The 14,218-nt window shown below is 38.4% G+C and overlaps 1 protein-coding gene across 11 annotated transcripts in view; it reads left to right on the top strand.

Moving 5' to 3' along the window:
• Positions 1–1,055: 1,055 nt before the first annotated feature.
• ELAVL4 (ELAV like RNA binding protein 4) overlaps positions 1,056–14,218 on the top strand; it is an 85,375-nt gene continuing 72,212 nt past the window's right edge. For 2 of the 11 annotated variants that reach the window (XM_079154800.1, XM_079154803.1), the window contains exon 1: positions 1,478–1,611. In XM_079154800.1, coding sequence (XP_079010926.1) covers positions 1,495–1,611 — 117 coding nt within the window. In that variant the 5' untranslated portion in view covers positions 1,478–1,494. Of the gene's footprint in view, positions 1,156–1,477; positions 1,612–4,289; positions 4,462–5,042; positions 5,221–7,003; positions 7,219–14,218 lie in introns of those variants that run through there. The other 9 variants (XM_079154809.1, XM_079154806.1, XM_079154801.1 and 6 more) reach the window with 8 other exon arrangements.

Consider the following 14,218-nt stretch of genomic DNA (forward strand, 5'->3'; position numbering starts at 1 on the left):
TGGTTCTATATCCTTTTAACATCCCTCCTGTATCACTTGGAGTTTTCAATTTGGGGCAAAATCTGTATTCCTGGCAGAGGAGCAGATTAATTGAAATAAAGTGGTACAAAGAAGATGCCAAGTTAACTGCACATCCAAAATAGTGAACAACATAAATGTTCCACTTCAAGGCAGATCTTAGGGGAAAGAACAGCCCTAGGTAGAGAAGACATGTGTTTGGTTTGTTCCTGTTCTTGTTTGTAGCTATTCAAATAATTGTGTTTTAAAATGAGATGCTTACGAGTTTTCGTTTTTTCTTTTTTCAGTGTCTTCAGTTTTCAATTTTTGTTATTTCCTCTCATAAGAGATCATATCAAATAAACCTAAAGTTTTACTCAGAAAAAAAGTTGCACCTTAAACTCTTGCCTCTGTGGTGTGCTTGTTTCATCATCATGCATGCTTTTGAATCAGGTTTTCATCATGTGTGTGAATATTTTTCTCATTTTGCTAAAGGAAAATATTTTCATGGAGTTTTTGGTTTTCTCCCTTGGTCTGCATTAATTGTGTTTTCCTTGTTCATCCTTTGCTGAATTAAACAAAGCTCATTTGTGTTCCATTCTTCACAGTTCTTATTAGAATTGGTTGGTGGTGTTTTGTTTTGTTTCTTTGCTTTAAGTCAGGAGAAGGAATTTTATTTATTTATTTAGACAAGATACAGCAAGAGACAGTCTTGCCTGTTAGGATGCTGGTGTTTCTCTCGTCACACCCTATAGCCAAAAGCTATTCCAAGTGGGGGAAAAACAGTCTTTTAAGATGGTTCATTTGAATCTGTGCACTCTACCCACCTGGTGGTTATATAGTGAACTGTTACTTTAAAGAGTAGTTTAAACACCAGCCATGTTTGGGGCAGGCTGCTCTTGCAAAGAGAGCAGTACATATAACAGGAGTCTACTGTGTGTGAGATAAGGGGAAAATTCAGCTCACTGACTAGAGGTTTTAATGTGCGAACTCTAGGGAAATAATATATTGACTGTTCTGTGGCGCGCAAGAAAATTGAAGAACCCTTTGCAGACGGAGTGCTTTGCAAAGGATTCTATCTGTTTTTCTTAAAACAAAATCTGTGGCAAGATGTTTGAAATCAGCAGGACGCTTAATGCTGCTTTGTTAAATAATGAGGTAATATTTTGTCACTTTTTTCTGGGCAGCATCTGTTTTTTCCCCCTTGCTTCTTTTTCCCCCCTATGTTTATAAAGGATCCTTTTTTTTTTTTCCCTTCCCTCTCATGGAAGTCAAGGAAATACAATTCACGCTTCCATTTCTGTTTCTTCCTTTCGGTGCTTTTGGAGAATTTGGTTGTCTTTTTTTTTACTTGCAGTTTCTGCCGGCTGCTGTTTCCTAGCCCATTGTGCCACGTAAGGCTTCTCCACTGCGCGGAGTAGGTAGTTATTAACGCTGAATTGGCTTCTGGTACAGTCCATCTGGACTCTGTGTGGGAAAGCTGGCTGCCGGCGACTGATGCTGAGATATCTGCAACCTTTGGGATGTGTGCGTGGTGGCGAGGGGCTGACTGATATGAGATTACCTCTTTTAAGGGAAATTGTTATTAATGAGTCAAGAAACTGCTCATTTATGGTAAGAGGGATACAGCGGCGCCGGCAGCCCCACAGCTCTGGGATATCATTTTTAGGTTGCCTTAGCTGCTTGAGTGAGACAAGTTTCTTTCTGTGGTGGTGGATTGTGGCAGGAAAAAAAAATCATGCATGACTGGGAGACTCGCCTGCCTGATTCTTGAGATAATATATTGAGAATCTGTTGCTTTACAAATGTCACACCACTGATGTAGCGGTCAGCCCCTCACTCTGAAAGATGAATGGTACTATTGGAAATGCGATAATAAGGTTGACTTTTCCCAACAATAGGATTCTGCCTTTGTCTTTAGAGAAAAGGCCTCTGAGGACATTTGTGCATTTGTTTGAGGATTCCGTTGAAAGACTTTAGAGTGGAGGTTTCTGGAGAAGTGATCAATATACAAAGTGCATGGATTTTTTAGCCTAAGAAAATTAGCTAATTGTTGATACTGTAATATACAGTTATTATTTTGGAAAAGTAATCAGAATATCTTTTGATATACCTGAGGTTAATTTATGGTTTACTAAGTGTGCTGAGGTTAGTGTGGATGGGAGAAAAGGGTTTTTAAAAATTCCATCTTTTATAATCTGCAGAGAAAATACCAAGAGAATTGGAACAATATTTTGTTCCAAGAGAATTGTTTTTATTTGTGTGTTCTTCAGCACTGTTCAATATTTACTTTTCACAATATTTTGACATTGGTAAGATCACACTCAGAGTTTCTGTCCTTGATTCGGGGCATATGTACCTACCCTGTGTACCTATGTTGAGCCATTTACACACTTAACCTGCAAATTCATCCTTAGTACACAGTTCAGACACCATAGTACTATTATGACTTATAGGACTCTACACGTTTGCTAAAGAAATTATTTTAAAAGTTTACTTAATTCAGTGTTGTTCCACTTGAAGCCATTATAATTCTAACATTTCTACTTTCCTGTTTCATGTACTTTCATTTCTAATAGCTGAACTTATTTATATTCAAGTCTAATAGTTCATGTGGTGTACCCAAAACATATTATTCTATGGTGTATCTTTATTGTTTGAAGTGTGTTTATGTATATGTACATTTATGTGTGTGTTCATGAAATACTGTCTCCAAGAGAATAGTTTTATTCTTTAAAAATGTAAAGGTTATTTTCTTTGCTAATAATTTTTTGCAAATCCATTTATTCTTGGACTTTGAAACCTGGACATTTAGCATATTCTTCAGCCTATATTTGTACTCCCTCCAGTCCTATGTCGCTGTCTACTCAGTCGAAGATTAAAGATTATATTGGATTTTTTCCTTTGGTCATAATTATTATCTCTGTATGTTTATTGAGGAGTAAATTTATTAGATTACAAATTAAGCAAATAGTGATGCTAGTGTTTTGCATAGGTATGAAGCATAAATTACCCAGGTAGGCCACTTTAAAAACCCAAAGCAGAACAAAAATATATATACGACTGAAAGCTGGGTAGCAAAGAGGTTATGAAATGTAGATCAGGCAGACAAACTGTGTACAGCACCACACACTTGCTAAATCTCTCTTTGTAAATCTTTTAAGAGGCCAGAGGAGAAGGACATCCTTTGAAGGCGAGAAGCAAAATCACTTGTCCAGTTAAGCAAGATGAGCACTTTGCTCAGGTAATGAAATGAGGTCTTTTATTTCAGAAAAATGTTTTACCTTTATAGCGGTGGAAAGCAAAGGGGGACTGTGTTTTGGTCGATTTTTAAAAATTCAGATCATGCCCTATCCAGGTTGAGAAATAAATTCATTTAAATAAATCATTCATCATTCTCTGTTTTGAAAAGCTCAGACAGAAGGCAGAAAGGTAGAGGCTGACAGCTGCCCCCCTCTTCCCTCCAGATTTTTTTTTCTTTTTTGTTTATCAGGGACTGTTTTTCTGAGGCAAACTTGTTTGAACCTAGTTCACAGAGCAAGCATAATCCCAAACTTGCATGCATTTGGAATATTGACCATGTTAGCTGCAGAAGAAGCATTACTTAGTAAACATCAGCAAAATTGGGAAATAATAAAGTTAAAATGTAAAAGTGTAAGCACATTAAAGTGCTTTTGTTGTATCTTTAAGCCTAGAGGCAGATCATTAAATATGCATTTCACTAGAAAGCAACTGTCGAAAAAGATAAGGTGGTTGAAAATGTTCTACACTAGAAAAGCCCTCCATCAGAGGGATGGGATCCTGTATCCCTCAGGACAGGGGAAGGGAAGGACACTCCCACTGTTAAGGTTTGCAAGCCTCCAGTGACCTGCAGTTGTTACAGTACTTTTGAGCTGGGAGGAGGGAAAAGGTAAAAATACAAGTATGGCTGTTGTTGCTTCCGCCGGGCCTTAATTACTAGACACAAGAAGCAGTTCAGAAATCTGGTCTCTGTTGTTGTAGAGGTCACCAAATCATTAACATCGTCAATCTGGCAGTAGCTAATTTAAATAGCACCTGATGTTGCAACGCCTCCCTTCGTTTCCCCAGCCAATCAGATTCTGGCTTTGGCTGACAGATGGTCCCATAAATGGATGTAAAAAGGGGAAGCTTCCAGCCAATTTCAGCAAGGCTCTGTTCAGTTGTTCTTATCTACATCCTAGAATCGGGGGTTTCAGCTCACTGCTCCTTTTCTTTCTTTTTTTTTTTTTTTTTTTTTTTCCTTTCTTTTTCTCCCATCGCCGCCGGCCTCCCCCCCCCCAAATAATTGATTTACTTTACAATCATCCGCACTGTGTTTTGTGGATCTTTAAATATAGATAACAATAGTAATCATTTAAAAAATATATTCTGAAACCTTTGCAAATTTTAAGAGAAGAGTCGAAGCTCTGCGAGACCCAATATTTGCCAATAAGAATGGTTATGGTAGGTATGACTAGATTTATAATCTGTTGTTTGTGTTGCTGGAGGGAAGACAAGCATCTACACCTTGACCAGTCTTATGCTTGCACAAGAGTTTAGTTCTCTGCTGCCGTGTGGTTCCTACATTTACTATATCTTTTGTGTAGAGTGCGGGTAGGTCCTTTTATTGAAAAGCAGTGGGGAGATAGATTGTCATTTTTAACAGGTCGCTGTCAGTTTTCCCTTCAACATAAAAGCAGAGGGTGGAGGGTGGAATGAAATAATTGCTGGTTTGTTGAAAGAGATTATATTACTTGAGATCATCATGGCAAAAGAAAGGTTTTCTTTTTGTAAGGGCGAAGGGGTTTGTCTACATGCTTGGGTTTTGTAGGGTTGGGGGTGGATGCAGCAGGGTTAGGATCTCTCCATTTCCGTGCTGGAGATTTAAACCTCGAGAGGCAGCTCCAGGATGCTGAACGTTGAGATGGGCAGTTGTGTTTGGGGGACTGCGCAGTCAAAACGGCAAAGAGAGTGATTTATTTGGGCTTCAGTAAATGCTGCATCTTGTATTTCAAAGAGTTTCCTGTCATGACCTCATAAAAAAGAGGAGGCGGCTTGTATGTGTAGCGGTGCCTGGCGTGTTGAGTTGTTGCTTCCTTCTCTGGGCAGCAGCTCTGTAAGAAGGAATGTCAGCTTTTACATAACGTTCCTTTCCGCTTTTGACACACTGTGTGAGGGTCCATCTTCTTCTGATCACAGATGGAGTGGAATGGCTTGAAGATGGTAAGTGAAAAGAGGAAGGAAGCTTGGAGGTTCCAGCCGTGTGTGTGTGTGTGTGTGTGTGTGTGTGTGTGTGTGTGTGTGTGTGTAAGGATGGTGGACTGTGCATCGTAAATCACTCTGCTGATCGCTCGTGTGTGTGTGTGTGTGTGTGTGTGTGTTTGTTAGTATTTCTTTTTTTTTAAAACCAGAATTCACCTCCAAGTATAATGGCATTGCATGCACACAAGGCACACACACTGCCTTTTCCATCGAACACACATTTTAGCCAAGCAAGGTTGGTGTCTTTTTTGACAATCACAATGTCACCGTCACTGTTGGCTTGCTTGTCCACCGCCTCTGTGAGCCTTCAGCAGAATTACACGACTGTTAAAGTTAAAGACACATTTCTTTTTCAGTCTCATACTAGGAGTGATGGTGAAGGCTGGAAATAAGGGGTGGAGGAGGTGAGATTCAGTACCAGCCGATGCAATTGGGAAACAGGACTTTTGGATGTGGATGGGGAAGTGGAAAACCTTTCTGCTGAAGTAGTAAATCTATTTTTAGCATCATCTTTTTCTGAAAAAAGAAGCAGGGGAACTCCTTGAGTGCCGCTCCTGTCGCCTAATGTTGACCCTGAAGATGTGGCACAAAATGGCTCGATGAGATGCCACGAGTGCCCACTTTGACTTTGAATTTTTACCAGCAATAGCTTTCACAGGGTTTCGGGGCTGGATATAGGGGGAGGCTGTAAATTCATATCCATCTCACTTATTTTTCACTAGAGAAGCTGGAGGAAGACTTCTCGCTCAGCATAGATGTTATAGCAAAGCTGTGGTCTTTTTCCCATTCTTAGAGGATTGCCTTTGTCTGGCTGCTTGTTTTGATGGGTGTAAAACAAATAAGATTAGACCGAGCAGCCCAACTGAAAGCGATAGCTGGGAGGAAAACCCAATGAAAGGTTGCCGGGGAAACGAACAGAGGAGAAGCCGAGTAGGGAGCAGGTGGCTATCATGAGAACACACTGCAAACAGTGTAAAAAAGAGGGGGGATGACGACAGGACCTCGATTATCTTTGCTGTTCTTTGTGGCCAGCCCAACTTTAATTATTCTTTATAAATAGGTGTTAATTACATTTCTAACTGTGGTTTACAGTGATTTTAGAAATCTATTTTTAAGCATCTGTTCTGTCTCTGTTTTTCTTTTTGTTTATTTGTTTAAAAAACAGAGAGAGGAGAGGGGGAAGGGAAGGGAAGGTAGGGAATCTTGCTTTTTTTTTTTTTTCCTCATTCTCCCCTTTTCCCTGCTGTGAAATTGTACGTGCGAAAAATCGCAAGGAATCCTGTGAGGCCATTTGAAAAAAATGTAAATTATATTGAATGAAGTTGACGGAAGCATAATAGTGAACTCCCACAGCCGCTGGGTTCTGAAAATGATTTCTTAGAAATTTCCAGCAAATGCTCATCAGAAAAATATTATTAGAATAGATTTACCCTAAGCATTGATTTTGTGTTAGGTGATACTGATATTTTTACTAAATCAAATGTTGATACTCTAGTTCTGAGGAGTTCATTGTATCTCTCCTTTTATATCTCAAGTAGAAATTACTTTTAAAAATAATAACTGAAGAGCTATAATCTGGCCTTTTGATTCCCTTCCCTCCCCACGCCTTCAGCTACAGGCTCCATTGGGCTGCACCCTCACAGCCACTGTTTCCCATTTGGCATTTGGTCCTGGGTCTGGTCTTGGCAGAAACTGAGTGAAAATCTGAATTTTTTTTTTTTTTTTTTTTTTTTTTTTTTTTTAGTGTCTCTGAACATCTAGGACCCATGTGTGTGCAGGATTACAGGCATCTCTCGCTTTTTCTCTCTTCTTGGGCTTTACTACTGGTGTCTTTTTCCCATGATGGTGGGTACCAGAAGGACTGAAAGATAGAGTACTTGGATAAATGGAAGATAGTGTAAAAACTGAAACAACTCTGTTATGTTTTCTTCCTGGGGGACAAAATAGGTACATAAACAGGTAGGTAATTTTAAGCCCCAAATGAGAGATTAAAAAATACTGAAATATATTGCAAGGTTAGGAAATAGAATCAGCTCTATTGAAGGAACTCTTAAATTTCACTGTCCTCAAATCTACACACACACACACACACATACACACACACACACCATTCTTTTTTCCTTGCAAATGCTTCTTTTTGTTTTGTATTCTTGGTAAATTTTAATATTTTATTTTATCTCTTGAGGTAAAAATAAATATACTTATATTTTCAGTCCTACGCTCTAACTTGTTCTCTTATCTTAAATGCATAAACCTATGTCATCTTCAAAAATAGGATAGTTTTTTTTTTTTTTAATTTTCTCTAGTACAGTTTCTTTTTTATAATTTCTGAGAATTTTCTAGTAGTTTTTACTTAGGGGAAAATAATTTCCATAAGAACTGTCATCTTGGTTTGGTTTCTAAAAAGACACGTGGTTCTGCTGCTGACCTTTCTCGCTTCTTTGTCTTAAAAAATATTAATGCCTACTACCTGCATGTAGAGGTTGTGCCTTTATGGAAGCACAAAACTGAGTGTGCATTTATTAAAAAGTGAACATCTGACTAGAAGTATTCCAGCAAAAAGAAAAAAAATCGCACCTGATTACATTGCAGTTGTAACAAGCAGAACACCTATATATCTCATAGCAACATAATGGCTATATAATTTAATATTTAAATTTTTGATAGAGTCAAAGGAGCATAGATAGGGAAGTAGCTGAAGAATTACTTTGAGAATCATTGATGTATGAGATGATTTCATCTCATTTAAAAAATAACCTAACAAACAACTTTACTATTCATTTGGATCTTAGTCCCATTCATTCCTAACTGCTATTCATTCAAGTCATCCTCCTGGACAGATATCGTTGAGCTTGTTTCTGTTCAATGGTTTGCTCAATGTCTTAAAACTTTTTTTCCTCCCTGTAGCTCTTCCTTGGTCCTTGGAATGTAAGGCTTTTGTTGTGAGAGGAAGGCCAGATTATTGTGAGGTAGTAATAGTAGAGTGTATTATAAAAAGAAAGAGAAAGAAAATGAACTGTGTGTATGCAGTTTGGTTCCAAACTCAGTCTTGCGAAGAGGGTTTGAGACATGTTAGACTTCAGATAATTTAAACTTAAGATTTCTGTTGGGGATTATCTATTTGAAATTTCAAATCTAAAGGTGCTTTGTGTGTTTGTGTGTGCAGTAGCTCTAAAAGAATTTGTGGATGAATTGAGGTGTTTTTCCCAAGTTAGAGTTACTACCAACAATGAAAGGGTTTCTTCAGGGCAAGCCCTTTTCTTTGGTTTGATTTCTTCCTTTTTCTCTTACCTCCTTATTGTGGGTGGATTCTCTTCCTGCATGTAGACAAAATACTATTCCTTCTATGAAGAGATGTGCTGCTTCATTTAGCCCTCAGCATCTTAATGCCTTATTTTAATTTAAAAAAAGAAACAAATTATCTATGTGTACCGCAAGTAAGGAATGGCGGTCTTGATAAAGGTCATTATATATGGACAGAAGTACTTTGGCCTTGACAAATTTCTTCATCAATTCCAGTGATCTGTGGCCACCAGGCACTCCATTTATATGCCTGGACATTTAACATGTACATTTTTGGTGAGCTGGCCAGCGGATGCTAGATGTATAAATATGCGCTGGCAAATGCTGCAATGCAGTATTTTTGTCCCAATGTCATTGAGAGTTTTGGGGGTAAGAAGGGACAGGAACATTTTCAAGCTTTTAGCTTACTATTTTCCAATTGACCGGCCACGTTATACAGAATGGGTCAATTCCCCTTTTAGAAGTAAAGTCAACCTTTTATTGCCTACTATCCATTCCCCCCGTCCATTTGATGGTGTGTGGAAAGTGAATGTGTATGAAAAAGAGAGGGAGACTGTGTGTGTCTCAGTGTGTGTGTTGCAGAATTCCTCCACCTGTCTTAGGTTTTCCTTATTTGGTGTTACCAAATGCATGTACAGATGCACATATACTCACTTTTAAGTATATGTGCATCTATAAAAGGAAAGAAAACCAAATTGGACTGGTTCCCATAAGAAATAGCTTCTTTTCTTCATGAACTTCAAGCATTCTCTTATTGAAAAATGCAGAATTTTAAATATTTAGCAAAAAAGATATATCCAGATCCTACAGACTTCCATTAGTAACCAGACACCTTTCTTTAGCTGGTTTTGAAGAACTATAAACATAAAGATACTGAACAATATTTGTGAGCCAGAAGCTGCCCGTTCAGTCAAGGGGTTGAATTTGAGTTAAAGTGTGTACATATGTATTTAAGAGGAAGGTGGTTGTTCTTTGGAGGCATTTGAACATAATCCTACACTGATAAAAATAAGGAGGAAGGGTGGTTGTGTTAAGCATCCTGTGCTTTGTTTTTTAAATTTTTACGAATGTGTGTGTGTTTAAGGATTATCCTTGAATTTTTGAAACTTGAGCTTATTTTAAGGGTAAAAGGGCCTTTATAGGTCAGTGACTTTGTAAGGGGGAATATGACCTGTTGGGGGAGGGTGCAGTGTTGGGAGTTGTCACAAGCAGTAATTGTCTTAAATTAGCTATCTAGCAGTAAAAAGATGAAAAACACTGGAAGACAAGAGTGGAAAGGGACACCAACATGTGGATCTGCACCTTTCTGATAGAGGAGATAATGAGTGATAAATTTGAACTGGTGCAGTGCGGGATGCCCTATAATTTCTCAGAACCTTGACTTTGCAGGTTCATTACTTCCTTGCTTGCTTGTTCACACCTTTAATTATATCCAGTTTGGAATGCTAGCTGGGGGCACAGAGATGAGCCATTTTGTTTGTTGTTTACTTCATTAAGTATTCAGGCAGTGTGTTCACAATAGCTTTGGAGCATCAGTGTTAGGAATCAAATACTTTGGGAATGAAATTGGTACAAAAGGACAAAAATAAGAAAGCAGTCAGCCTACTAGCCTGTTTTGAATGTTCACATCCACTCTGCTTAATGGTAATATTTATGCTGTTCCTTGTACATTCATTAAGAAATAGTGTATGCAGTGTCAGTGCTCTTAATAGGCTGATGGTTCTCTCTCTATTTCTGTCTCTTCCTCTCCATCCCAACCCTGAGATTCTGCCTTCACCCAGGCCATCTTAGGACTTTGGAGGCTCATTACTGGGGTCCTTGTTATAACTAACACCAGAGATAATTCCCCCTCTTAGTAAAGAGACCTGTCTACAATGATCAAGAAATGCTAAGAGCCATAAAGGAACCCTTAAATAAATTTTGGTTGAGAAGGCAGTAAAAATGTTGAAGAAATAAGGTTGGTGTAATTGTTGTGCTTGCATTTTTTGGCTTTTGTTGTTTTTGTAGAGCCTTATTTTTAACCACAAAAGTAAAATGCAAAACTAGCATATGGGATTTTTTTCTTTAATGGAAAAAAATTATATGTCATCGGCCTCTCCTGAAAATAACTGCCCCTGAACTCTTGGTTTGAAAAATAACATTTAAACTTGAGTATAGTTTTTCAATTATTCATTTTCCACTATAAATATGTAATTAACAAATCTCTTTTCCATAGGAAGTTTAGGTTTTTTTCAGGATATGAGGAAGCAGAGAAACGATTCCAGCCAAGATGGCGAATTCTGCAAAACACACTACAGCACGGAGGTTTCCTCTGCGCTCCGTGGCATTGAATCCTCACTCCTATGAATCAGTCATCCTCTATTGTTGTCTACTCCTGTAGCAACTAGCCCTTGAGGTTGTTTTGCCAACAATGTTCATAGTAGTGACTGACTCTCGTTGCTGTTTGTTGAGGAATTACTAGATGCGTTTCTTTGGACCATAGAATTCAAGGTCACCATTTCTTTTTCTTTTGACCCTGATCCAAAAACATAATTAGAGGATAATTCCCTGTAATTGGGGATAAAGTTGAGATGAGGGGTTTTAGGATTGCATGGCACACAGTGAGGCTTGTGTCAAATTATGAGTCAAGGTCCATCAGAACATTCACATGCATGAATGTTTTCCCTTTTGTATTTATAAGACTCTAAGAGTGATTCTAAAAGAGAGAAATTAAAGATATTTTGCACATTTTTGTCTGTACAGTTTCATGTATCCAGATGTTCACTCCCAGGAAGAAGTAGTTTGGACAGTTGGAAGCAACTTGTCTTTCAGTCAGCTGCCTATGAAACTTGGCTGGAACCTGTTAGTTTTACAGAAATATAAATGCCTTTCTTCTCACAGAAATGCTTCTTTGAACACCTTTTCCTATTACCCTGGAGTGCCTGGGCAACTAGTGAACCTCTTGGCATCCCATGTGCAAATTGCAAGTTTACAGTAGAGCAGAAAGCATAGGTTTACTTTCTTATACACATCTAGATACTGTGTACTCTGTGTGTGTGCACGTGTGAGTTATATATATATATAGACAGCACTGAGCCCTGGTGTGCCTTGACTGTGTGTTAATAATGGCTTCTCAAGTAGTCCCTATTTTCCTAGGCTATGAATCTAAACCCTTTAACGTTTGCTTTCTAATTTGTGCATGAAAAATAACAGTCTGAGTTGAACTTTTTTTTTTCAAGTGCCCCCTTTGAAGATGCAGCAGTAGTAAATACAGCTCTAATGATAAACTTTAGCTCAAAGAGCTATTTAAAAGTCTGTAGTGGAAAGGCTGAGAACTTGCAATCTCTACTAATGAAACTTTCATTAGTAAAGTGCTCACTTAAAATGGAGTAAACGACTAAGTCCCTGCAATTTGTGATTTTGACCATATTTGACTCATCCTTTTTCATGTTTCTTTTTGTAATGCAGCCAAACACACATATAAAAATTTGGATATTGTACATGTCTTCAACATTAATTATCTCTGTTGATGCATTGGGTACAAATAGTACAATTCCCACTAGAAGTCCAGATTCTTACTGTAACACCAAAACAAAAGTGATAGTTATGAATAATATTGGGAAAGTTGTCCTCATAGTAACTGTTCCCCAAAGAAAGCTTTACATAAATGTGCATTTATTATTCAGTATATTAAAAGGGAATCCTTAGCTTTTACTTTATAATTTGGGCTAAAATATGTAAATTGTTTTTATTTTGGAGTTGCTCTGTTTTAGGTGGCTTTTGGGGGAGGATAACTTTCTAGCTTGATTATATTTTAATCACCTCTATAATGGAAAAGTTTTCAGTTTTGAAATCAACCTGCTTATTGTGATCAGGACCCAGAGGGCCAATGTACAGATAGGGCTAAAATTATATCGTCTTGTCCACATGTGGGAAAATTAGTTTCATTTCTACTCTATACCTCTGTTACCATGCTTTGTTGGCAAGGCTGGCTCAGAGGCTGCAGAACAAGGTTAGAGTCTCCCTCTAACCTTGGAGGAGCTTCATTATGTGTCCATACAGGCAAACCTCTGCAAAGATTGTTCTTTACCTAAAGAAACCTGAAAGTACAAAGGACTTCAGAGTCTGATGCATGTGAATCCTGACTTTTCCAAATAATAATTAGGTGATCTTGGATCGGGTACTTCAACTTTCCTAGAGTTAATTTCCTCATCTTTAAGATGGGAATGTTAATACCTAACACACAAGGTTTCTGTGAGGATCAAATGAAAAACAATACTTGGAGGCACCAATCACATGTAGGACCTGAAAATTGAAGGTGCTTTAGAGGATCTTAGGTCTCTTTCAGTCTGTCAGTCTTTCCGTTTCTTGGCAAAGGCCCTCCCCTAAGAAGAGGTCTATCCTGCCCCTGCCAGATGTCCTAGGAAGTGACAAGTATCACTCACACAGTCTCCATCCTCTTACCAGCATTCAAGGAGTTTGACACATGTTGGTTTTTTTGTTTTGTTTTGTTTTGTTTTTTAACATGGACAAGCTCTCAAATCTCTGGAGTTGTGTGGCTTTATTAAGTTTTCTGCAACCTCTTAGGGCTTTGCAGAATACATCCACACTTTCTTTTGGAATTAGAATTAACGTGGGATTTAGTCGTCAAAAGAGAAAAATGGTGAAGATAAAATTATTTTAGCCAGTGCTATTTTTTAATCTCATGAAAGAGCCTGTTAGGAAATTTAGAAATCCACCAGAAAGGAAATAAAAACGGGTTGAAATGCCAGGTTCAGTGGTGCATGCCTATAATCTTAGCTACTTGAAGGATTGCAAGTTTGAGGCCAGACTGGGCCTCAAATTGTCTCAAAATAAAAAAGGCTAGGGTTGTAACTCAGTGGTAGAATACTTGCCTAGCACGTGTAAGGCGTTGGGTTCAAGCCCCAGTAGCCCACTCCAAAAGTGGGGATTGAGCTTACTTGATAAGGTCCAATCTTTGCTGTCTAAAATGTGTATTGTAACTTGTGAGTTATTTGACTTTTGCCCAGAAACCAACTGACTTTGGAGCTATTTTTGCCCTTTACCACATCAACCTTTTTTCTCTATGCCCCTTCTTTTTCCAATGGGTTGAATTTTGAAGATCTGTTTCTCAAGAAGCAGTGAAGAGGTTGAGGCAAAAAAGTGGCTTAATGAGATTTTTCTAACTTGCCATCAGTTTTCCTCCTTCTGCTTGGTGAGGCAGGATGATGGATGGCTTTGGCAGTGCAAACAGCTCTAGAAGTGATCAGATTGACTGAAGAGATGTGAGATGTGAGCAGAATGCTGGCCCTCAATTTATTACCCTCCCATTTGAGGAGGGAGAGAGAGAGGGTAAGAGAGGGAGACGGAGAGAGAGAAAGAGGGAAAGAAAGAGAGGAAAACTGCTACAGGGGCTTTGACATCATACACTTGGGAAGGGGTAGTGAATGGGGTCAGGGACAGATGTTAGGACAAACCTAATTTTGTGCTTGAAGGGGTCAATAGGCACAATAAATAAATTCACAAGTTGTCCTCAGTTGGGACCTGTTGCTGTCACCAGGGAATATGGAGAAATAAGACAAGTAGTTCCTGACGGAGTTCAAGACTTAAACTATAACTGCAATCTTAGAATATCTTTTTAATGTCACAGACTTTGAATTCTACTTTGTGTGATCAT

The sequence above is a fragment of the Sciurus vulgaris genome, assembly GCF_902686455.1.
Source record: "Sciurus vulgaris genome assembly, chromosome: 1".
Lineage (NCBI taxonomy): Eukaryota > Metazoa > Chordata > Mammalia > Rodentia > Sciuridae > Sciurus > Sciurus vulgaris.